The 26,091-nt window shown below is 42.8% G+C and overlaps 1 protein-coding gene across 2 annotated transcripts in view; it reads left to right on the top strand.

Annotated features, from left to right (window-relative positions):
• The first annotated feature begins 11,502 nt into the window (after positions 1 to 11,502).
• Positions 11,503 to 26,091, top strand: part of LRGUK (leucine rich repeats and guanylate kinase domain containing) — a 53,718-nt gene continuing 39,129 nt past the window's right edge. For both annotated transcript variants that reach the window (XM_049813762.1, XM_049813763.1), the window contains exons 1-8: positions 11,503 to 11,803; positions 12,990 to 13,097; positions 13,759 to 13,840; positions 14,896 to 14,996; positions 16,342 to 16,423; positions 19,657 to 19,781; positions 23,200 to 23,343; positions 25,584 to 25,664. In XM_049813762.1, the coding sequence (XP_049669719.1) occupies positions 11,600 to 11,803; positions 12,990 to 13,097; positions 13,759 to 13,840; positions 14,896 to 14,996; positions 16,342 to 16,423; positions 19,657 to 19,781; positions 23,200 to 23,343; positions 25,584 to 25,664 (927 nt within the window). In that variant the 5' untranslated portion in view covers positions 11,503 to 11,599. The remainder of the gene's footprint in view (positions 11,804 to 12,989; positions 13,098 to 13,758; positions 13,841 to 14,895; positions 14,997 to 16,341; positions 16,424 to 19,656; positions 19,782 to 23,199; positions 23,344 to 25,583; positions 25,665 to 26,091) is intronic.

Genomic DNA, 26,091 nt, shown 5'->3' with positions numbered 1-26,091 from the left:
TTGCCAACAGGTGTTTCAGAAGTGTAACATACACAGTGAAGATTGTGATTTTGAAGCATAGAAGTCTCCAGATAGCTCATGCTTAGGCAATGCACCTAGTTTTGGTGTTGGTTTTAGATCACCCACTCTCCCTGCTGCTTTCCAAGAGAGAGCGCTAAATAATCAGCAGGCCCATCCTCTGCACAGTGCAATTAGGCTTGGCTAAACCATCTCCCAGTAAGTTTCCTGCTGCATGTGTGTTTCCAGATAGCGCTAATGGCATGGCAGCACCCCATTTGCTACAAAGCACCTGGACAATATGAGGAATGAGGGGGCTATTTTGGCAGCAAGCCTGCCTGAAAAAAGAGAGTCCCCTTGCAAGGGGTCTGGCTTGTGTGTTGGTGTTTGTTGCAAATCCTCTCTCGCTAATAGGGGATCGAGTGGGTGGGGGAGAGATGTTTTGGGAACACTTTTTGTTCCTTAAGCTGTTATCGCGGGTAGAGTCAAGCTGTTATGTTTAATAGTATATAACTATTCAGGCAACACGCTGGCTTATCCACTCACAATGTCCACACACACACTCTCATAAGCACCCATCTGGAGCCACAGTTGGGAGACCAACCCCAAAGGTGGTTGGAAGAAGAGGGTGGTTGGTACTGACACAGCAGTGGCTTCTAAGTAGGTGTTGGGAATGTCCCTTGAGAGCACATTGTCTCACCCAGGGATCTCTAATCCTGTACTGGTCGTCTCCATATAGCAGCCACCACCCTCTTGGGCATGGTCCGAGTCACGCAGCCCCTTATTGATGCTCGTATGCGGTCGTGGTCTTGTGCAGATTTGGCAGGCTCTGGCTGTCCTGAATTTATCAGTTCTTATAGATCGAACAGATGCACAAGTCTCCTGAGAGTACCAGTCCCTGGGAAACTTTCTGACACTACCTTGCCAGAAATTATTTTTCCTTTCTTCAGCATGTTGTTGTCTAGTAACTATTTCTCCGTCCCAGCCTGTGGAACCTGGTCACACAGATGGGGCATTTATAACACATCCACGGTGGAAGATGGTTTTCCAAGGGGAACAAACCCCATGAGGGTGTCGCAAACTGTGCGAAGACCCAGGACCCTCCTTCATCTTAGATCTGAGCTCTGCACAACCCCACTTCTGCCCTGAAGGAGGGACCCAGTCCTCAGTCTGGTACCTTCTTACAAGACCGCAGATAACATCTCCGGTTCTGTTTGCCGCACCAGTTCTTGCCTATAAGTGGTTTTGCAGTCCTGACATGACCCTGCAGGCCACAATGGTTTATGGACAAGGCCCAGAGATTTTGTTTTGTAATGCAACATGAAATGCTGTCAGCTCTGCCAGCGCTTAGAGAGTAATCGTTATATGGATGTGCCCCTTTGGTGCTTAAAGAGACAAGGAAATACTTCTCCAGATCGCAAAACGAAATATTTTCATGGGGACTGTAAAAGTTCATGAGGATTTCACAATTTCCTCTTTACAGCCTCATAATCTTTACTGGGTTTTAATTATCACACTATTTTGAAGCCTGCGCCAGACACAATAGCAGAAGTGGAAGGTAAAGCAAATTGCTCCACTTCTTTTCACAGTTGCATGTATCAGTCACCAGCTCATCCTCTCCCAAGTGCCTCCCCCCTCTTGACATCCTCTTCATTAAGGATGATATAAACCTGCCCTTCTGCCAGATATACATACAAATATATGTATGTACACACACATGCATAGATAGATAAATAAGACCCCCAGGGATATCATGGTGTGGGTCCCTCAAACCTCATAATCTGCCATACACATGATGACCATGGCCATTCAGAGGCAGCGCTGGCTGGAAAGGTTTGCTGAGGAGTCATTCCACTGAGATTCTTTTTGCCTTTTATTGGCTGCGTTTTTATTTTATTAGCATGAGTCATAATTGCAAATTTCTTTTTGAATGTGGTAGATAGCAATAAAGGGGAGGGCACTCAGACAGGGAGCAGGGGAGAGCTGCCAAGAGGAAATTAGCATTGCAGTAATGTTGATTCTATTGCTCTTCGACAAGTGGGGAGCTCTTTTGAGGGGGAAAAGAGAGTCATTTTACTGAGCTGAGACATGGAGAAGTCACACAAATGGCCACTTGCACACTGATCCTTAGTCCTGGGGATTAATTCCCATAGTGGAACACACTATGATACACAAGCCCTGTCTGTCACTGCAGACGTTGGCCACAAAGCTGACAGTGCTCTAATTTCAGGAATTTATAACCCAAGGATTCATCCTACCACACTTTAAATACCCAGTGACCCACATCAATTATATCACAGTAGCAACTTGAGCCTTGGGCAAGGCTGGATGTCCACCGCTGTGTATGTGCATAGCAGGGGGTGTTCTGCCCTAAAGAGTTGCACTCCAAACAGGCGTGACGGAGGATAAACTCAAAAGGAAGCGTAGATGCAGGGAAGTCAAATGTTGCTCTCCAGGCCATGGTCCCTGGTGTACCAGTCCTGTCTTCTCATTACTGGGCAAAGCTGTCTTGTCAATCCAAGCCGGAGCTGCCTGTGCCCTGCAGTTCATGTTTTAGCTTTTTGCATCGAATAGGGAGCGTGCTCAGAAATGAGGCATTTTATTTTATTTTCTGTTTCTTCCTTTGCTGATTGGATCTAACAACTGAGCCAGGAAAAAAAAATTAGGTAGCTGCAGCCAGCATACAATCATTAAATTTGCTTTTGGATGACCTGTGTGAAATTCATCAGGAGCGATTTATTGGGAAGTTCATTGCATCGGTGTTCATTATTTACTCTGTTAGGCTTAGGGACAGTGGCAATCAGCGGAGAAAATTGGACTGTTAGGGCCTTGGACTTCAGTGTTTGTAATTTCCTCTACCAAGTTGCAGCATGAAATATATTTGGCACAGACAAATCGCTCCCTCCGCTGCTACAGCTCCGTGTGCTCATCCAGTGGTGCCCAGCCATCATTGTGCCTCTGACAATTGGAGCGGTGAAAGCAGGTCTGGGGAAAAGAAAAGAGAAATAGAAAGCAGCCTGAATCCCGACCCCAGCGCTGAGCACTTCCAAAGGCCTGCGGTGACTTGCATTAATATCACAGTTATTTTTCATGCCTCTGCCACCCAGCTGAGGCAAAGCTACTGCTCTCGCTCCTGGCAAAGTCCCCCCTCCGTCGCTGGACTCTGACAAGCACAAGCAGGCCAGGCCTGAGCTGAGTGGTGGTACAGGGACTAAAATCCAGGGGATCCACAAGAGAGAGACTGATGGAGAACTGGTGATATTTGTATTGTACAAATTGCGTTTTCCTGGTCGTCAAGGGGACGATGCAAGAGGAACTGGCCTGGAGATGAAATACCCCTCCACAGGTCTCTCCTTCCCGCGGTAGCTGTACTGTCTGCTGGCCCCCTGCCCTATTAAAAACACCTTGCAATGACGAGCAGCAACACACAACACTGCAGTGGCTTCGTGATTCTGAATATAGCCAACTCCATCAGCTCTGCAATAACCAGACATCAGGTCTCTCGTGATATATCTACAGTGCTTCTCCAGCAGGATTGCCTGTCACGGTCTTTGTCCCCTCATGCTAAGGGACAGCCTTCAAGGTGTCTCTGATCCCCCATGGTGCCTTTTTGGTCCCCTGGCTGGTGGCGCATCCCACCACCACCAGCAAGGGACCAGAGGAGAGCAGAGTTTCTGAGATATGAGCGGTCAGGTGCAGACAGGGTGTTGGGACTGAAGTAAGGGAGATCTCATCTGCTGGTTGGGACAGATGTTAGGAGGGGGGTCTGCTGCCACCTTGCCCTCATGGGCAAAGTCCCCAGTGGGCTCAGACTGTCAGAAAGACAGGGAGCTAACGAGGGAGACCTGGGCTTCCCCAAGCCCCTCTGACCCCTCATCCAAGACTTTTAAGACTATTGCTTTGCTCATGCAGGGTGCTGGCAGCTGTCCCCACATGGGGACTTCTCCAAACTCAAGGCAGCCACCTCTGATGTGGTGCACATACACACACAATCCCATGCAAATCCCCAGTGGAAAATCTCAGGGAGCCGCATCGAGAAACACCAGAGGATCAAGGGGAAATGAGTAAACCCAAGCCACTGGCTGCAGGGAACTGATTTAAGGAGTTTGGCTGTGCTCCCAGCAGGTTGAGTACCAGTAACACAGCCATAGGAATAAGCTGAAGGGAAGGTGTCAAACAGACTCACACCTGTATGCCATCACCATGAAAACTAGGACCTGCAAAGCTGCGTTAAGCTTGATTTGAGCAGCATGCAAGATGCCTGTTTTACACGTCGCTTCTCTTCATACTCAGGGGCACCAAGGCAGCATTTCAGGTTTTCCCTTCTTCTCTACATCCAGCTGGGTCCTTTTATTGCTTGGTGCTTCTTGGCGAATCACCGAGTGAATTTGCATGGGGCTTTTGCAAGTGCAAAGAGCTATCAGAGCACTAGGGCTGCCTATAAATCCGCTTTGCATGTGGCATGTATTTGGGAGCTGATTGTTTTTATAATTGAATAGTAAATCAATGTATTTAAGGCCAGCGTTTGCCATTAACACTTCTGAGTATGAAATGCTCCCTCTGTCAATAGTGGGAAGGTTTTATTAGGATAATAACTGCTGATTTAGAGCTTCAGTTCTGGTTTGGGGGTTTTTTTTAATGTTCAGTTCAGTGTTTGCTGTTCCAGAGCTAGGAGAATTTGGGGAACATTTCTCACCACAGCCAAGCACCGTTCAAAATGCGACATGAGATTGAATGTCTGGGGAAACATCTCTCACCCTCTGTGCCACATCAGACTCTTCAGCAGTGAGGAAATTAACAAGTTTTCTTTCACTAGCACAGCTGGAGTCACTTCTCGCCTGCCTGAACTGCTCCATCCCCTTCTTCAAGCTTTCAGCTTGAGAAGCTGAGTGCAGTGAGGGCTCTTTGAGACACATTTTGGGGGCTGAATCTATTTCAAACCACTGATCTCCACTGGGCCTGGCTGGGTGTGATGTGGATTGCCCTTTCTCTTACCTTCCTGGCTACCAGACAGCCATTCTCCTTCCCCTGATCGAACATTGGCCTAGAAGATTCATCTCTCCTTGGCGCATCCAGAAATCCCCCTTCTCACATGAAGAGCAGGAATGTGTCAGATGAGGCTGTGAATAACTGAGCTGGCGTACTGAGCTGTTGCTCATTAATCACTCAGAAGAGAAGCCCGGGCATTTAGGGGAACTGTAAAAGTCCCTCATCTGCATGATTAGTTCTTTCCCAGCTGATTACAGAAGAAGGACACTCTTTGAACAGCTCCTGTGTTTTTAATGATTCCTTAAACGTGAGTAGATTACCCCAAAAGCTCTGGGCAACCAGAGACAACCCCTTGTGCCATCCTCCCCCCTCCCTTTAGTGGATCAAGAGAGTCCTCATTACAGAATGCAGAGAGTTTGGATGGGAGGATGCCAAGATGTCCGTGGGCACACAGCCACTGACTCCCACAGCGGGGTCACTACTGCTATGTGGAGGACATGGAGTAGGGAAAGGTTGAGTAAGAGTGGTCTGGGCACAGGGATGACAACATGGGACTGGAGGGGACACCTTACAGATGGTTGGCCAAATATGGAGACAGATGGTGACATGGGACCTGACAGATCTTCTGCAGCAGCACGAGCAGATGCTCCCCCCTCTCCATAGACCCAGTGGCCACAAAGAGGCAGTTGGTACAAAGTCCCATTGTGGCCAAGGTGGCTGCTCAGGTGAGTCAGGGCTCCTGCTGCTAGGACAAAAGTTGCCGTATTACAATGCAAAGCCCCGCACCCTGCAGACCTGCATGTTCAGGGATGGCCACTGGGAGCCCATGAAACCACAGTGCTCTGGCTTTTCCGTCACCTTCCTCCCCCAAGCCATCTGTGCCTGCTCATTCCAACAGAACGCTTCCTTGTGTGGCTTTGCTGCAGATTCGTCTCCCCAAATTTTGACTAAGTGATGCAGTGAGCCAGAAGAGCTGGTTGCAAGCAGATACAGAAGAGCAAGGCAGGCTGGTACAAAGATCTCCAAACAGGACAGGTACCAAAGGAATCAGACAGCTTGTAGATAAGCTGCATGAAGATGCAAGCACAGCCCTTTCCCTGGAGGCTGAGACCACCATGTGCTCCAGCACCCACCACCACCCTCTCAATGCCACATGTGCGATGAGATGAAGAGCATGGTCTGGCACCTGTTTGTCCCATGGTGGTGAAGGCTGCCTGCACAGCACATGGGCTATAGTTGAATCTAACGCTGTGGAAGTGTTAATAAAGAGCAGCTGGTGGGTGGTGTTTGAAGATTGTTTACATAAACATAATTGCTGCTAAACCCCCCACCCTCCTTACCTGACAACTTCAAAGGCACCAGCGTAAAACCAAAGCCCACAACTTTGTGCACCACCCCTCAGATTTGACCCTTCTCCATGGAGGTATGGGGCAGCTGCCAATGAATGGGTTCTCCGACGTTCCTGGCCAGCCTTGCTTTCCAGGACTGGCCAGATGAGCACAATCATGAAGCAAACCAGGAGGGCAGGGTAACATTTTGGGGGTGGGAACACCAAACCCTTCAAGGAAATGGTACCCACCCAGGACCATGGAGAAGCTGGAGCTGAAAAGTGACAGCAGCTGCTGGGGACACAGAGGGATGAAGACGAGGCAGAGGAAAGGCCGCAAATCATTGACAAGGCATAAAAACCAACATGTTTTCTGGAGGAAGATGGACAAACAGCTGTCAGTCTTTTGGGATGGCCGTGCTTAGCTTTCAGGGTGTAATTTTCACTGTGTGATTTCTGCAGGAAGAAGCTCAATTTTCGTGCTTCATGCTAGGGAAGGAGAAAGTGGCCCGGGTAATCCCCTGGCTGAATGTGCTGTGCTGGACCAGGGATGTGGCACTGGAAGGAGGAGGTTTGGGGTGATATTTCTCACTACCCCAACTATTTTCTGTGTCCATAAAAATTAACATTACCACCTAGGCATTTTGTTTCCCCAAGTCTGCTGCTTTTTTTAATGCCCCCATTCAGGAACGATCTGTCTCCAGCCCAAAATACATAAGGCTAATTTCACCCTGTGGAGAGGGGTCTTAAAGGAGCCATTCCGCCTGGGAGCTCATGAGCAGGCAGCCAGTCCCTGCACTGCCAAGCCAAACAGATGGGGTGGGGGGAGACAGGGAGGGAGGACAAGTGTGTTTCTGAGGTTTTAATAATCCCTTCTCCTGTCTGAATCATCACAAATCCCAGTGGAAGGGCAGGCATTTTCCAGATGGTAGGAAATAAACTTTGGGACACTTCCATGCTGAGAACTCATTAGCCCTGCTGGCTCTGCTCCAAGCTCGATGGCAGTCCATGTAGACTGTATTTGGACCTGCCCTTTTTCCATCATCTGTTCCCATGAAATCTCCAGCCCCGTCTTACACGGACAAGCTGCCCAGCTAGCTATTAATTTGATTACGTGTGGCCTTTGCCTCTTGGAGAGCTTGGAGCTCAGGCAAGTATCTTCCCATAAACCTACTGCATGCTAATCTGAGCATCTCAGCTGCCTTCACGCCACCCATCTGCTCGCCATTCATTTGATGGTAACCTGCCTATGCAGAGTCTGGGGAATAGTGAGGTATTTGGCTGGCTTCCAGTTGCAAAGGCAGAGCACTGGACAGAAAAAAAATGTATATATGTACATGCATGCAAAGGGATTTAAGCCCAGCCACAGCCAAATGTAACTACTGTGCTTTGCATGAGCTGCAGCGCTATTCTCTGTCTTAACACACACTCTGTGCACCCCTCAAACTAGGACGGGGGCGGGCAGTTCTGCCAGGCAGTATCTGCACTTGGTGGCTGTCACTGCCCCCCACCACAGATGACAGAGCTTCCAGAGCAATCACAAGACTCCAAATTATCCCCTTCTGCCCCAAATCTCGAACAGCTGAGTGACAGGAAAGCCAGGTGAGTCGTACCAGGTCCTGGTAGGGCTCTGCTGCTGTAGGTGTTTCTGGCTGCAGTAGCAACCTGGCTCGGTAGGCAGGGTGCTCCTCCTTGTGTGGTTGCAGGATGTCAGACTCAGCCAAAGTTGTGATCTAGAATAAAAGGTTCTCTGCAGGTTTTCTTCTCTCTGAAAACTCATAGCTTTTCCATAGCACAAAACTTGCCCAGCTTGCAGATAGCTTGAAGCCCCTTAACAGTCCTTTGAACAAGCTCCAACTAAAGATAGATGTTTCTGCAACTCAGTTGGGTAAAAAGTGTCCCACCTTCTATGGGGGTGACCTATTTGCTCTCTGTTTTAGAACTTGGAAGGCATAGTAAGAAAACTCCCATGCTGGTTGAAAGAGACAGCAGGACTGTCCTGTTTCATTGCAGCAGTGTTTTACGCAGCAGAAGCTGTTTCAAAGAGGTCCGTGCAGTGTAAGGCTCCACGAAGGAGCCGGTGTTGCAGAGCAGACTGACTGGTCAGGTGGGGTTCAGCCCTCCTGTGCCATTTGCAACCCAATGTGTGACTTGACACTGCAGGCGTGTGGTGGTGGGGACAGGCAGCAGTTGTTTCACCTGTGCACTATGGCATTGGGCTGCCAGGAGGACACGTGGTGGCTGACACCCATGTCCTATGGTCACAGGGAGTCCCAGCACAGGAGGGGAGCAGGTGCTGATAATCCTGTAGTCGGGGAGTGCAGGGTTCACATCAAAAAAGTGACTTTCTCTGTTTGCAGAGGGCAAAATCTGCAGATGCCGACTATAAAACAGTATGGTTTTGAGAAAAAGAATATCTTAGTGTCCTGGTTTTAGCTGGCATAGAGTCAATTTTCCTTCCAGTAGCTGGTATAGTGTTATGCTTTGGATTTAGTGTGAGAATAATGTGGATAACACACAGGTGTTTTCAGTTATTGGTAAGTAATGTTTAGTCTAAAGTCAAGGATTTTTCAGCTTCACATGCCCAGCCAGCAAGAAGGCTGGAGGTGCACAAGACATTGGGAGAGGACACAGCCAGGGCAGCTGGGCCAAAGGGGTTTTCCATATCGTGTGACGTCATGGCCAGTATATAAACTGGGGGGAGTTGGCTGGGGTGGGGCAGATTACTGCTCAGGGACTGACTGGGAATCAGTGGTGAGCAATTGCACTGTGTATCACTTGTTTTGTATATTCAAGTAATTTTATTAGTATTATTACTATCATTATTAGTTTCTTCCTTTCTGTCCTGTTAAACTGATCTTATGTCAACCCAAGAGTTTTACTTTTTTTTCCCCGATTCTCTCCCCCATCCCACCGGGGGGGGGGGGGGGGGGGGTGGGGGGGAGTGAGCGAGCAGCTGCGTAGTGCTTAGTTGCTGACTGGGGTTAAACCACAACACCTAGAGATCATTAAAGCTTGAAACAGCTACAGCAGCCCAATAGAGAGTAAGTAGCTGCTGTCCTCGAGCAGCTCTTGCTTGGCTTTGTAACTCTGGTAAGTCAGAAATTGTTCTCCTAGGTCACAAAAAATCCAAAAGCCTCCCACAACATATTTCTAGATATGATCCCGCCTTTCCTTTCAGGATTTTCCATCCTTTCCTGACCTCTCCAGCCCTTGGTTTGCTGCCCATGCCTGAACACAGTCCTAGACATGCACCATCTGGAGAAGAGCCTTTGCAGGGCAGCCTCTGTGCCCAGAGGGCTGTGGGAGAAGGCACGGGTTGCTTAGTGGAAAAGGAGTAAATCCCATTAAGGGTTTTAACATTTATGGCCAGCGAGATAATGAAGGAAGGTAATTTGGGGTAGCTTTATTGCAGTTATCATAATGTTTCCCTGAAGCACAAAGATAAAAGTCAATGGATAATGTCCATAAGGAGTTTTTATATCTTCCTCTTTTTATTTTTTTTAAGCAATAGCCGTTGCAGTCAAAGACGGCTGTCATTTTATGAACACAGAGAAGGCAATTATGTGACATTGAAACCCAGAATTTCAAGACTTTCAAGGCTCACCTGTCTGTCATGACCCATGTTGGAGACCCACTGCAATAACTAGGAATCCCCCATCCCCAATATTAAATTGTTTTACCACATGGAGCAGTGCTCTCCCAGTGTTTATCATCTTGCAGGGATCTGTATTTGGAGATGGCCTGGCACATCTTCTCTTCCTCCCCTCCTTTATTTTCTGGCTTTACTTTCTCATTTTACCCTGTTCTGCAATGTAAGAAGAAAGGTAGATGATGGACTGGGAATGGGAGAAGCCTAAAATGAGAGAAAACAACTAATGTTCATTTTCTACTCTGCACTAACGAACTTGTAGAACTTGCTGCCACAGGGCATGACTGGAGCCAAGAGGTTACTGTGCACAACTCAACTAATCATAAAACCTGCTCACAGAAAACTCAAATATCTTTAGCACCTTTACTTAAGATTTATAGTAAGAGTGGCTTGGTATCTGTAAGACATTTTCTGTGGCCCAAAGCTTGTTGTTGGCTACATCTGGGGATTTTTATTTCTTCCCTTGACATGTGGTGTGATGAGCTCTCTGTTTCCTCAAACAGGAATGCTAACAAATCAGTAATTTTAACAAAGTGCAGCAGTGCTTTGCAGGGCTAAACAAAACCATCGTCCTGGAGAATTTGCAGCACCAGCACCCGCTCCAGCAGCTGTCACCCATGGGCGCACTGTGTGCTGAGATGGGTGCACGCACCGCACAAGCCTGACCGTGGAAGCAGTCAGGCTTTTGTGGCGATAAAAAAAACAAACAAAAACAACGAGGACAACAAGCAAAGATAATTCAAAAGCTGTCATTTTACTTTCCTCCACTGTGACAGCCTGATCTCTTATTATTTTCCAAATGTTTCCAGCAAAATTATATAGATTTTTCCCACCAGTTCTGAATATGTGCTTTTTTTTTCTTAAGGAAACACATTACTCCACCATTTCAAACAGCCCCAGCCCCTCACCCCAGCAGATGGCTGTGACTCCCAGTATAAACGATCAATGTCACCAGTCCTCCCAGCCAAAAACTGGGAAGACCAGGACTGTCTGGCCTGTGACTAAAACAGCTGACTAGAAGTCAGGGCTGCAGGCTGTCTGCACAGCCCTTTGTCTTGTTATGGTGCCACTGAGCAAAGCCACCATCTTGCACAGAGCCCATCTTGGCCGGGGGCTTTGTGGCTGGGTAACGGTGCCCTGGAGATTATTTGTCTGACAGGATGGACTTTGCATCCTCACCTGGAACACACAAACGGAGGCGAACACACTCCTCCCCCTGCTGTGGAAGGGGGGTTGGGGGGGGAGAGAAAAGGAGAAGGCGTTGTGTGAGGGAGGGATGCGGTGCCTTCAGTCACACAAGCATCTCTACGAGGCGGGAGGGCACCGGCTGAGGAGACCGCCAGTCAGGCGGACTACAACTCCCAGCATGCTCTGCGGCCCGGCGGCCACGGCAAGCTAGCCCCGCGCAGAGAACTACAACTCCCATCCTGCATCGCGCCTCCCGCCGCTTTTCTATTGGCTGGCTGGCGCGAATCGCCTTCCCCGCAGGGGGCGTGGCGCTTCTCCCGTCTCCACGACAACAGGAGAGCCAACAAGATGGCGGCGGCCCGTCCTGAGGGGTGACGGTGTGGTGGTCGAGTGCGAACGCACCGGTAGCGCAATTCCTTCCACGTCCTCGCTTCTCGTTACAGCTCATGGCGGGGGGCGAGGAGAAGCAGGGAGAGGGCGGCCTCAGCGAGCCGCTTCCCCCTTCTCATGGGCCCCCGCAGCATCTGTCCCAGGGGATCCCCGGGGAGCTGCCCCAGGACGGGCCAAGCCTGCGGCAGCCACAGCTCAGCCTGCCTCACCAAGAGGACAAGCAGGAGGCCGATGACGAAGAGGAGTCACGGCGTACAGAGGTTCGGTTCGGTTCAGTTCAGTTCAGTTCAGTGCCCCCCCCCCCCAGCTATTTGGGGAGGAGTGTGCTTTTAAGGGAAAAGCCCTTCCCCCCCCCCCCCCCCCCCCCCAATCACTCAGTGTAGTTGTTGGGGAAAGAAGGGAGAGTCGATGAGGGCAGCAGGTGGTGATTTATCCTTTCCCCCCAAAAGGGGAAAAGCTGGTTTTGTTTGTTTCCCCTCACCCCTCGTTTCTGCCTTTTTTTAAGCTCCCTTCCATCCCTCTGGTGTCCAGGTTAGTTTTGGATTGCCCCTTTCTCCTTGCTATATAAAGACTAAGGATAAAGTGGCATATGGATTGCCAAATTAAACTCGTTTCCTGTTTATATGCCCAGACCTGAGATTCACTAAGCCCCTGGACCCAAGTGAATTTGTTCTGCCTGCTCTGCTGGGCTCTAAAGTATGCACTGCCACAGCATTATCACCTCATATTTTTACCTATTGGAAATGCATCCATAGTCTCCATTGCTATAACATGTAGGTGCTAAAATTTAGATGATTACCATTTGAAACATTATTTATCTTGGTCCCTAGATTAGCAATTGTTGTGTGACTTCTCCAAGCTTATAGGAATTTCACAAGCCATTGGCTTATTTTCTCATTAAACCTATGCAGTGGTTCATTAGTGCCATCTGTCAAGCACCCTCTTTGGCAAAGATTGTTCTCTGAAGAGTAGCACTAGCTGCTCATGCTGAACAAATTTAAAGGGCCTCCAATAATGTGCATATTGGGGTGCAACACTGGGGTTATGTTAGTGCTGATTTGCTAAGATGTTAACATCTATAATCAATGTGAGTTTCATGGCTCAACATCTCTAGAAACAGGTCCTGTTTAGAGCTGTGCATTTAAACCAGAAGGTAAAAAAAATCCCAACAAAAAAACTGTTGAACCTTTTTAAACTTGTAGAACTAGTACGTGACATGTTTCTATTTATCTGTTTTGAGGGCTGCATTCATCATTTTTCCTAATGTGTAGTGCCTTAGTAAGGTGATGGAGCACTGAAAACAGCATTTGATTGAGGACTTTTATTAAACTCTGGTCCCGACTGCATCCCAAGCAGCCCCCAGATTCTACCGAGTGTGGAATTTAGTTTCATAAATCTCCCCTTAATCCATTCCTCTCCCTGCCCCCTCTTTCTGGTATTTTGTAGGGTCAGTTTGATGGAGTGTTGGATGAAGACACCGTGGCTGAGGGTCTCCACAAGCTGGGGCGTTCAGCCCCTGGTGTTGAATACGTTTATCTTAATCTGTCGCTTTCAGTAAGTATAAGCAAAGAACATCATTGTGAAGTGCTTCTGTGCTCAAAGATTTATTCTTTTTAACAGCAAATAGTTGGTCTAGTGAAAAAATATCACGAGGCAGATTTTTGTCTCTACCTGTCAATGCCATTTCATGTACATGGGACTTTTGACAAGACACGGCATGGCTCCTGCTGACAACTGCCATATTGGTATTGTTTTTTTCACTTAGTAGCAACAGCAGTAAGATTTTTTCCTTACCCAGTTTTTGGGTGTGAAAACGTATCTTCTTGCTTCAGTCAGGTGGAGAAAAAATAGAGGAACATGCTAAACATTTGAGAATGCTGTGTTTGTTGTCCCTTCAGAAAGTGAAAATGGTTTGGTTTTTTTTAACGATTACTTGCTGCCACTCCCTTTTCTGTACAGCCTTGTTTTTCTGGCATTTTTCCTAGGTACAGCTATCTCTCCTGGTTGTGATTTAATGTTTTCTTTGGACATTTTCTCCATATGTGGCTGGTCTGCAGGTATAACATCACTTTCTCCGTATGTCACCCTGTTCTTACGCATCAGCTGGAGGGACCTTGGGGCATCTCTTCAATGTCTTCTGCTACTGTGTAGCTCTTGGAAGAATGGCTGAGGTTATACAGCTAGTTATTAAAGTCTCTGTGCTTTATTTTTCCAGGGTCGTGAGTTAAGTGACATTAACATTCTCTCCAGATACGTTCACCTACAGAAGCTGGAACTTTCATATAATAAAATTAATGGTATGTAGTAAATACACTAGTAAATTCTTGGGTTGTGAAATCATTTAAGATGAGAAATGCACTGTACCGTATAGCTTTAGTATCACAAAGCCTGGTCTACATTTTAATGGTGTAACTACTCCAGCTCTACAGAATGAAGCGATGGCTAGATCTTCTTGAGAATGATGTATGGAGCATTCAGACAGCTGCACCAGCATATGTTTATCAGTGGGAACATGGAGATTATTGTCCAGTTTATTATCAAAAGATAAAATGTAAGCAAGCATGCCAATATAAGGTTAAGGTTGAGATTTTACATATGCAGATGTCATAATATTCAAAGTTATGTCTGGTACGTTTTTCCCAGCCTTGGGCTTTCCTTTGTCAAGGTTTCCCATTGGTGACAAAATGTAAAAAATTATATGTCAGATTTAGAGAGGTAACAAATGGAGACTGGAGTAAACTCCATCATCTTCTACTCCTTCCCTCTCCCTCACACTCCCCAATGCATTTTTTAATTTCACATCAAAAGAAATAAGCTGTGGTGGGCAACCTGTTGCATTATTTCTTTGAAGTTCATTTCACTTGAGGTGCTGGAGTTGGAAAATAGCAGCACTTTTGTAAGGTGGTGCTTTTCTGTGCTCATTGTTACTGTTTGTCTATGAAGGCTGTGTCTGAACAGAGCAGGGACTTTTCCATAGCAACTATTCATTTAGTCTTCACTAGTGGCCTAAATACTTTTCTCCACTAATTAATAACTTAGGACAAAGGTAGTCTCTCTGTCTTTCTAGAGGTAGCTAGAATATAAAACTATATTCTGGCTTGTAGAAAAATCAGTTGACATAATGGAAATTTACTGTAGAACTTGAATATTTATTCTTCATGGCTTAGAAACCATCTTTTTTTCTAGTAGAAGTTGTTAATATATCTGCTTTCTGCATTTATCGCTTTCTGAATGTGTAACTACAAATTGATTCTTGATTGCTATTGGACATAATTACCAAATTTTGACATGATGATCTCTGTGTTTATGTATGCGTTCATGTACAGGATTTGACGCTTTGTTTTGTTACTAGATCTTTCTTGTATCAGTCATATGCCTCACTTACTAGAACTGAATGCTTCCAACAATGAATTGACTACATATTTTGTTTTTAAACCACCTAAAAATCTCAAGGTAAGTTTCAAAAAATGCATTTTATAGGTTTAAACTCAAAATAATTTTCTAAATCTAATTTAGACATTGTATTTGGACTTGTGCAAAAGCAAATTTTTATGCCTGCCTTATTATTCTTTATTACCTCATTTGACATTTTAAGAGCTTTTCCAAATGTTTGGGCATTTTACACTGCACATTTCAGTCTTTTACTTTCTTTCACATTCTGAACACTTGCGTGCCATGGGAAGGTGTATCGTACAGCTAACTGTTCTAGCCAGAGGTAAACGTAGCCAGAATTTCTTCCTTGCTTGTTGCTTTCATCAGACCTTTAGTGGGATCAGTTCCTGTCTGTCCTGGTTTCAGCTGGGATAGAGTTAATTTTTTTTCTAGTAGCTGGTATAGTGTTATGGTTTGGATTTAATATGAGAATAACGTGGATAGCACACTGATGTTTGCAGTTGTTGCTGAGTAGTGTTTAGACTAAGTCAAGGATTTTTCAGCTTCTCATGCCCAGCCAGCAAGAAGGCTGGAGGGGCACAAGACATTGGGAGGGGACACAGCCAGGGCAGCTGACCCAAACTGGCCAAAGGGGTATTCCATACCATGTGACATCATGCCCAGTATATAAACTGGGGGGAGTTGGGTGGGGAGGGATCGCTGCTTGGGAACTAACTGGGTGTCGGTCAGCGAATGGTGAGCAATTGCATTGCGTGTCACTTGTTTTGTATATTCCAATCCTTTTATTATTATTAATGTCATTTTATTATTGTTATTACTATCATTATTAGTTTCTTCCTTTCTGTCCTGTTATATCTCAACCCACAAATTCTACCTTTTTCCTTGAGGTCCTCTCCCCCATCCCATTTTGTGGGGAGGGGAGTGAGTGAGCGGCTGCGTGGTGCTTAGTTACCAGCTGGGTTTAAACCATGACACTGCCTTTCAGGTTGACTGGTGTCAATTGTTATTATGAAACATGTACTTAAAGTGTGGCTGTGTGCTAGTCTTCCCTTTGCTGTTGTTTTCCTGTAGCCCACTTTGGGTTGCAAAAAGCAGGAGGTTGTTTTGAAATACGACCTCTATGTGTTTCTCTGTCTTCTCTGTTAGTTTTTAATATGTATGAATAATTACAGGACCATTAATGGTAATGTTGTTTGAAGAAATTATAGTTTTGGAAGTTCCCGAAATGTGAATTCTATGTGTCATAAAAAAAAAAGCCTTTCTGTTTATGTCCCAATATTAATATTAATGATCTTATTTCTTCCACACCCTTGATCGCAAGTTTAATGTAACAGCCCTTAGTTTCACAAGACAGCTGTAAGTGCTGAAGAAATAAAACTAACTTTCTGTCTCCTTTTTTCTTTAGGAAGTAGATTTTTCATATAATCAAATACCTAAAATGCAAGATTTGTCAGCGTACCAGTCACTTACTATACTCTTGCTGGACTGTATCCTTTATGGAAACTTTGAATGGGAGAAAAGTTGCTTGTTTGCTTTCTGAACAGCTGTTTGGTTCAAATAGATACATGTTTTATTTGTGTTTTTCCTTCCTGTCAGTTTTGTCTTTAGAAGCAAGATTAAACATTGTAATTCTGGTGGTGAAACTGATCTTACTTAAGCATGCATGGTGTTAAAATTGTTTGTGTATACATGTAAGGTATTAGCCTGCTAGAGAAACACAAAAATCTCCACTTTGCATCATGTAAAACTGAAAAAGTGACATGTCACACTGTCTTTCCATGGCAGAGGTAATAAATAACCCCAGTATTTTTATATACGAAAGGTTAATAGGAAGTCAGCTTGGAACACTAAGCTCCCTTAAATGAAAAACATGCATGTTGTTTAATCTTAGATGCAGCTAATTACGCAGGGACTCCAGAGGCTCTGTGGAGGACAAGGCCATTTAATGACAATGAAGAGAATCTTTAAGTGAGAGAAAACTTCCTGGAGTATGCTGAGGGATGTTCACAGAGTAGAGGTGTTCCTCTAACCACCTTCCACAGTCTTACTGTGGTACCCAGTTTGTGGGACTAGAAACACTGTTCTGACAAAAATCAGATGAACATGAACCTGCAGGCTAAATTTCTTCATTGCTTACTTTTACAAGGCTGTCCATAGTACTCTTAGTCTCCCTAAAGATTCTCCTATGCTTTTCTGAAAGGTCTTCTGGAGTTTCATGTTCACATGCTGCCTTACTTACAATTGCTTCCCGAGGGCTCATGAAGCTTTATTCTTTGCTTCATAAATTGCATCTTGATTTTCTGCTCTCTGAAAAGGAGAAGACAGCAGGCTGTTGCAGTTTTTCCTCTGCCTCTTGTCCTCGAAGTAGCCCATTACCAAATGATATTAATACAATACTTTTTTCATGTACAAGTAGATAAAACATTTGCAGGGTGTCCAGGTTACATTATTCACACATTTTACAAGGTGTGCAGGTGACACGATTCTTGTCAGAAAATGGCATTGAGACATTATCCCTTTGCAATTCTAATTTTCCATTGCAGAGCAAAAACCATACAGCAAAATGAAAAGGAAAAAAGATCAGAGATTTGTATTGTGGATCTGAACCAGTATTTTTTCATTTAGTTTCAATGTAGCAGCATGCTGTGTTCAGTTTCTTCATTTGTCAATGAAGACACCATTGAAATGGAGAGAAAAACTGTTTCATGCATACAGTTGCAACAGGACCCTCTGAAATAGAGGAAAATGATTGCAGAATTTAGAATAGCAAAGTGGCACTGTTCCTAACCCATGTCAAGCACTCCTTGCTGCAGACATGGCAGACAAAACAAGCTGTTCTTTGTAATTGTAAGTGAAAATACTATATTAAATATCATGCAGTAGCAGAAATGTTTGGCGTGCATTTCTTGTTGACAGTAACTAAGCATTTCTTACCATATTTAAGTGAATAATGATGCAGATGGTAGGGTCAAGGTAACTTTTTTTCTGACAGGTGCACACACAAGCACACCTGACAGGTTTATAAATGAGTTTTCAAGGAGGAAACTGCCCAAACCAGAAAGGGAGACAGCTTGGGCAATAATATCTGACAAAGCATTATAGCGAGTCATTAAAAGACTAAAACTGATTGTACTAGTTTTTAGTGCTGAGGAATTTGCTGCCTCATATTGATGCTGATGGCTTAAGCAGTATTTTTTCCTTGCCAAAACTTTGCCTCCTCAGTTGAAAGAGAAACGGTCCCATTTTTGTATGCAAATCAATATCTGTCAAATGTCAGTGCCTGTGGATGGTTTTGGTTTCTTTTCTAAAATAACAGAGACAACCTAGTGTGAGGTCCTACAAAAAGATAAATCTGTGCTTACTAGCTCATTTCTCCTCACCTTCCCCATCTAGGCCTGTGAGTGTAGAACTTAGGTAGCACGCAGTTAAGTCCCTATGTAGGAATGCAGTTAGGAAAAACCAGAGTCAGGTCACAGCTGTTAAAGAGTATTCTGTTGTCCCTGGCTAAGCTTACATTTTGTTTGGTTACAATATCATTCAGACTGAGAGAAAATCCTGCTAATTTGTCCACTGCCTGGTAAGACTAGAAACGTGAATGAAAATTCACTTGCCCCTCTTTGCAGGCAGAGTTCATTCTCTTGTGTCCTGCATGTTCTGGCTAATTTTTTTCAGTTACATTTCTTGGGGTTTTGTGTAACTAGTTCTAGCTTGGACACTTATAATATGAGTGCAATTCTTCTTGCCTAACTTCAGTCACCAAACAATTAGATGCCTGGATCAGAGTTATCTGATTTCAGTACAGTGCAGAGATAGAGAGTTGGGTACCTCTGTTGTTCATCCCATTCTAAGAGAGCAATCTGAGATGGCTTATTGTCAAAGGAAACATGCTTTGTTTAAGGAATCTGGGTAGTTATGTTAATGCTGAAGTTTGCCGAGAGGGATCCTAACTACTTGTACTGCTGCTTTTGATTTTAATGTTAATTTAAAATACACTTTCCCTTTCAGGACAGATGGCCAGTATAGAACAGGTATAATTTAGAGTGAAATAGCTCCATATAGTGTTATTGTCTGTTATGACTTGACTAATTTGTGTACGATGCTTGGACGTCAAGGTCAGTTTGGAGCCATGTTGAGTTAAGTACTCCGTAAACATAAAAAGATCACACCTGCCTCTGATGAATCAGCCATGTGCCTGTATTCTACAGCTGACCTAACATGACTGGTGTTCAGTTAAAATCAAAGACCCCTTTGTTTTAGCCTGTATATGTGCATCTAATAAGAAGACCAGAGATTTACAGCATAGTTTTGCAAGATGCTGGCAGAAGTAGTTTCTTCCCCACACTCCTGCTCCCTCATTTTCACTACTTTCTTGATTTGCCATCAGCCTGGTTACGCCAGCTTGAAAGGGCTGCACTGTAAACCAGGTCACAGAAACAATCAGAGTTAAAAACCTCTCTAAAAAGGAGGGGAGGATATTTCTAGCTAGATCAGTGTTGCTTGTCCTGCTGCCCTACAAAAAGTTGTATCAGTCAAACAAGGAGGCAGTAAGTTCCAGAATAAGGGTGGGTGTGAGTAGCTGGGATTTAAAACTCCTTAGCATGAGGCATTTAATGTCCAGCTCCCCATAGCATAATTCAGCTGCACTGGCTAATTTAGCAACTAATTATTGATAAGGTTTTGTGTTCAGTTATTTTCCTTAAATGCAAACCCATCTCTATAGATAATAACATAGAGGAGATAAGAGGACTAGAGAAGTGTCACAGTCTGACTCATCTTAGTTTGTCACACAACAGACTCATTGCAATCAGTGGCCTCGAGAACTTACCTATCAGAATACTCAATCTGGTAAGAAGAAGTAATTCTAGTTGTTTTCCTGTCTGTCTTTTATCAATATATTAATGCCTTAATAACTGGGAAGGTAATTACATAACAATTTTCAGAGATATTTGTAATACTGGACACATTTTTTTATATAATACGGGATCATAGAATGATATAGGTTAGATGGGAGCTGTAAAGGGCATCTGATCCGGCTTCCAGCTCAAAGCAGAGCCATCTTCAGTGGAGGTTCAGGGCCTTGTCCAGCTGGGTTTTGAATTTGTCCAAAGATATTTTGCATTTGCTCTGGTATAGGTTTTGTTGTTGCTTAGGTGATGTGTAAGAAGTTACTCACTGTGCAAGTCCCACAATACAAACGGTGAATTATTTTTTTTTAAACCACGTTTCCTCATAAATTTGTGTTCATGGTAGCAGTGAGGTAGGACAGGAGATGGAAAAGTGAGGACTAAAAAGCCTGCATTCATTTTAGAAAACAAGTCAAGTTTAGTATGCAAATCTGATATATTATTAAAGGATCTTTGTTTAATTTTTTAAGGATCTTGTAATGAGACTGGAAGCTTTATATTGCCAGCTTTGCATTAAGATATCTAGGGTATATTTGTTTAAATACATTTATAGGTTATATTTCTAGATGCTTCAGTGGGATTTAACTTATCTGCCTTCACATAACTGCGGACAGCTGCATCTGAGCTAGTTGTTCTTTGCTGCCTCAAAAGCCAGTGGAGAGAAATGGACACTTAAAATACTTCATTATTCTGATCCAGCTGCTGACGTCTACATTAACGCAAGATGCATCAGTCCTTGGAAGTGCCTGCTTCTCTCTGTTGGTTATGAAGACAGTCAAGGATAACTAGCCCAAATATAGACCTCTGTCTGTCAATGCCTACGCCTGTTTGCATGCATCTTGCTCTTTTACAGGCCTTGGGGAAGGCATTTATCTCAGTGTTCCTGAGTTCCATGTTTGTAGAATGTCCTTAATAATACCAACACTTTCTTCTAAATAATTCTGAGATGCTTAATAGGAAGAGCCATCAATATAGAGGTTGTGCAGAAACACAGGCAAAAACTATTTTTAATGAATTCAGTTGCTATAAAATACAACAGGCTACTTCTTAATAGGTTTTACTTAGTAATAATAACTTTAAAAGTATTTAATGGGATTTTAAAAATGAGTACCAAAAAATTATACACAGAAATATGCTCATATTTGCTACATTAGTTTTAAGCACCTACATAAATATTTTACATAAAGCAAATGGATCCCTTTTGAGGAATAGAAATATTCTTTTCCAATCCTTTTAAAATTTTAAAGATTTTTCTTCTGTTCTGTAGTAATTGATATAGAAAAGAGTAACTAAGGTCTGTACCCATCAAGGCCTCATTGGCCCTTGTACTTCTTACTGCTTTGATATTCGGGAAACGCATTCACATTTAAAAGTGGAGAGTAGTATGTTTTGAATAATATATTCAAATAATGTTCAGTAACATATTTTTAATATATTTCAGATATATAATGCCTTCAGTAGCTTTCAGTTATGCCCTTAGTGGCAATAAAACTGAATTTTGTCTCATTTTTAGTGGATAAGATTAACTCAGATTGGCAAAATCATGTCTAAAAGTTCTGAAATGAACTATAGGAGAATGACAATCTAAGCTGACAGGAAGATCTTTTCTCTAAATACTTTCTTCAGGGAGAACTACAGTAAGTCGCTCAACCGTTGTGTGCACTGATTTCCTCATCTGTTAAAAGGCCTAATAATAATTCTGTTAGTAATGGTTATCTGCTCTGTAAAATGTTTTGGAGGTTGTGTTAACAGCTAAGCCTTATTAATATGAACATGTTCTTCAGTTTTGGTTCTTACATACTGATATGATTATTTATACAACTGCTTGTCTTTTTTAATTAGCAAAGTAGATAGTCATGTGGAAATTATGTAAATAGACAGATTTTAGCATAGCATTTTCTTTTACTAATTAGAATAAAATGCAGTTCTTTTTTCATGGGAGAAGTCATCCCCTCTCTTCCCATTGATTCAGCTTTCTTTTCCATTTTCCCTTGAGCTTTTTAGTTTGAAAGAGTTGTAAGGTCTGAAGTTTGGAAGAAAGGCTTCAAAAACTGTAAATACTGCCTAGCTATACCAAAAAGCCTTTATTCTGCTTGTGTTTGCAAAAAATAAGAAGTGCAGCTCTAATGAACTGGTCTCTTAGGAATTTTTTGCTTTGCAAAAAAGGATCTCTACACAAATCCCTTTTGTTCATAGAATTTTATGTGCACCTCTTGCATAGCATTTTGCAACTAGAGCTCTGAGCTGTATCCTATTAAACAGAGGTCTGACGAAGAACAGGAAGAGAAGAGAGAGCCTCCATGCTATTAATAACCTAATTAAACATTTAAAAGTCAGGAAAAATGTCAAGGACAGACAACTGGATTAACATTAGAGTCAGCTGGCTTATTTATTTCAATAGTTCCTAAATATTTATTAATAGAATATGAGGCATCCAAGCTTTCAGCACAAGGTGATGCTGATGGAAAAATATAACTTGCAAGGTTATACAGAAAGAATCATGTTGAGAGGCCATCTGGGTACATGTGGCCACTGGGACAAAGATGAGTACAGAACCTAGCATGTTATACCTATTCGGAGTTCATAGCAGAAACAAGTATATGATTTGTGAGGCCCTGAGAAATGAAGCCATCTGGTGTCCAGTGATAAATATAGGTCTTCTATCTTGTACCTTGTTTGGAAGGAATGTAAAACAATGATAGTTGTTTATGAGTCCTCAGAAGCTTAAGTCATTTCTTGTGTTAGAGTCTAGATGAACTTCCAGTAAGGTGGGTTTGGTTGGTTTTTTTTAATATTTCTGTCACTGACAGTAAATAAAGTCTGCCTTCACTTAGTATGCATTAAGATGAACTTGTGTATCTTAGAGATGTTTTTATAGACTGCCTGTAGTCCAAAGACGACAGTACTGTATTGTTCTACCTTAATATTTTCATTATTTATTCTGTAATCATAAGTGTAAATATAACCATGATTACAGAGGGAAATTCTATGTATTTATGTATATATATTCTATACTTTTATGTGCGTATCTATTTTCTAAATTTTAAGTTGAATAGTGACAAGAATATCCTTTAGCCAGTATCAGCTTTAAAAGAATGCTAGAGCTCTTTTTATTGCTGTTGTCGCTCACTGTTATTCAAGGTGAGTTGAAGATAAGTTAATCAGAAGATAGTTGATTCTTTTTTTCCTTAAGCAGTATGGAAAGCTGTAATATCTCAAGATGAAGATGGGGCTAATGCATAAAAGGCCTATTTGTAATAGGTTTCTCAATAATAAAGTGAACTCTGTTCTTCCTCAAGAACGTTGTTTTCCATCTGTAGAACTTTATCAACAGTTTATATGCTTTCATTTCTTCTTAGAGCTCTAATCAGATTGAGAAGGTAACTGGGTTGGACAGCTTGAAAACTCTACAGAAGCTGGACCTATCTAGCAATAAAATAACTAGTCTAGAAGGCTTGGAGAAACATGATCTACTAGAGATGATTAACCTAGAGGATAACCAGGTAGCATACTTAATATTGATCTCGGCTTTTTCTAAGAATGGGTAATTATTATTTTTTTTTCTAAATTTCAATCCCTTTAAAGCTTAATCAGAAAATCTCACTACACTACAAGAAATGAATATTAGCAAAGATGACATCTTTTCCTTTGGTGTTTCATTCCAGTACTGTTTCACATGTTGATTGATAGTGTACTCCTCAGGCCTTATTTAATATCTCTAGGTGGGTTTATCCTTATGTAGGTATCACTTCTGTAGTATTTAGTGCTCATGTACATAAAGAACTAACAGTGCTCCCTTGAGTGGATAAGATAAGGATGAGTATGCAGCTTTTCCAGCTTGATTATCCTTGAGGATCTTTACTTACATCACAGCTTTTCTACTGCCAGGCCTCAGGAGGGTTTGCTAATATCTCTCAGCCTGATTTTATGACCACAGATTCTTCTAAGCTCTCAGCTGGAAACTCCCTGTAAGTCAGAACTGCATGTACTCTGTTATAAGTGGCTTTTGTTATGCAGCAGAATTTTCACTGGAAGTGCAATGATACAGTCCAACTCGTTTGTATTTGAATTTTGAAACCCAATCCAAATATACATAATACTTTTGATATTGATCTTGCAGGGTCCTTAACTGAAAAGACTGTCAATTCATGAATCATTTTGACAACAAAGACAGATCTGCATGTGAAAAAAAAAAAAAAATCTAAGAAAATAAAAAATAAACATATAAACCAGGAATTGAACATTTTCTCTCATTTTTCCCCACTTGCGTGGTACATTTACGGGATTTAATTCAAGACACTACGAATTCTTTTTCTCACACTGTGTTCAGGTTGACATTTAAAGGTACATCAATTGCACAAGACAGGAAACTAACTAATAGTATGGTTGCTATTAGCATTAATAACACCGTTTTCATTGCCTCATATAGTTTCCACTGTTCTTTATGGCACGCAAAAGCTATTAATTTTAGCTCATCAAAATTTGCCTCTTTTAATGATGTTATTGAAACTGTTTAATGAGTCACCATTTTTTGAACATTTCCTTCTGAAGAATAATTTAAAGAGAATTTTAATTAATTAACACAGAAAGATTTCAGCCCACTACCACCCAGAAGGATCTTAAATGCTTGATTTTTTAAAAATGGGCATGATAGGTTTATCTGCAAACCGTGTCTCTCATATACATATTCAGTGATTTTCAAATGTTGATGACTGGCATTCTATGATTTATTTAGGAAATCCACCCAAATGACATTTAACTTCATCAAAACTGTTCCGTGCTGGGCTTTTTGTTATCTCAAAATGAATATTGGACAGGCGATGGTTGAGGTTTATGCTTTTAGACACTTTACATAAGCTGAGTATGTTAGGGATAGAATCTGAAGTCTTCTAGGTTCAGTCTTTCAGCAGTGGAGGAAAACCAGGTATCCTTACAAGGCAATTCATCCCAGCCTACCATGGATCAGGCAACCTCTGGAACTGCCTCTCTCCACTGATTATAACGTGAGGTTAAGCAACTGATTTGGGCTAACTTAACAGATGGCCAAAATGAGGCACCATGAATTCCATTTGACCCGTTTTGGTTTAGTTGAGAGCCTTACAACTGTTCACTCAGGGTCTAGCACGAGTGCCTTTAGTGTGACTTTGTTTTGGGCACACAAACTTTGATTAATCCCACATAACTTCTAATGCTAATCTGCTGTACCTGAGTGCAGCCAACCCAGGTTTCCTTTGTGGATAGATGAGACCTGAAGTGGAATGATGCATTACCCTCTGGACACAGACAGCCAAGGACAACTATGCTGATGCTTCTCAGTCAAGTGCTGCAAGTTAGGTAGGATGAACTTGAGCTCCAGTGAAAAGAAACTCATTTTAGAAGGAATTTTTTTTGCTAGTCAACTGAAGTGCAAATATAACTGCAGAATTGCCTCACTTAAGCACATCAGCCACATAAAAGCTAAATGCGTTAGGGCTTGACATTTGAAAGAACTGGAAAAACGCAGGTGGTTTGAAATTGCTGTCTGTATTATACTGCTTCTCCAGCTAACATCCAAGTTGTCTGCCTTTTGTCACTAGAAGTGCCTTATTGAATGCAGTTAACATGTATACCCATTTTGTGAGTATAATGAATTTTTTTTATGTCCAGATTTTAAGAGCAAGGATTAAAATACTTTTTTTTTCCCCCCATAGTTTTCATGGATTCTGTTGCTGCTGATTTATGCTCTGTTTCTGTCACTAATTAGATTGCTGAGCTGCGTGAACTTGAATATATTGAAGATCTGCCTCTCCTCAGAGTTTTAAATCTTTTAAAAAATCCTGTACAGGTAAGAAAGAACTAAAGAGGAAGCCAAAAATAAGAACCTAGAACTGCTGTTTTGGATCACACCAGAATCCATTTAGCCTCAGTTTCTATCTCTGAGAGTGGCCAGGCCATTTCAGGGAACAAGTACAAGAAATAATGAATGATGGTTTCCCTGGCATGGTTACCCACCTTTGTCTGGGAACTTTTTCTGAAGCAAAGCTACATATGAATCATGATGTTTAATACCCACATAGTAAATCCATTAATTTTTTTACTTCCATTTGTAAATCCACTTATGTGTTTGTACTCACAGTATGCCATGATTTTTTTTCTGGAGAAGATTCCCTTTTTGTTTGCTTTGAAGGTCTGTACCTGATTGTTCCTAGGAAAAACTCAAAGGAACTTAATAGTACCCCTTTTAAAGTCATGTGTCTCTTTTCTTCTTTAGG

Source organism: Accipiter gentilis, chromosome 11 (genome assembly GCF_929443795.1).
Source record: "Accipiter gentilis chromosome 11, bAccGen1.1, whole genome shotgun sequence".
NCBI classification, from domain to species: Eukaryota; Metazoa; Chordata; class Aves; order Accipitriformes; family Accipitridae; genus Astur; species Astur gentilis.
Note: the sequence above shows the minus strand (reverse complement) of the source record. Positions and strands in the feature narration are given on the sequence as shown.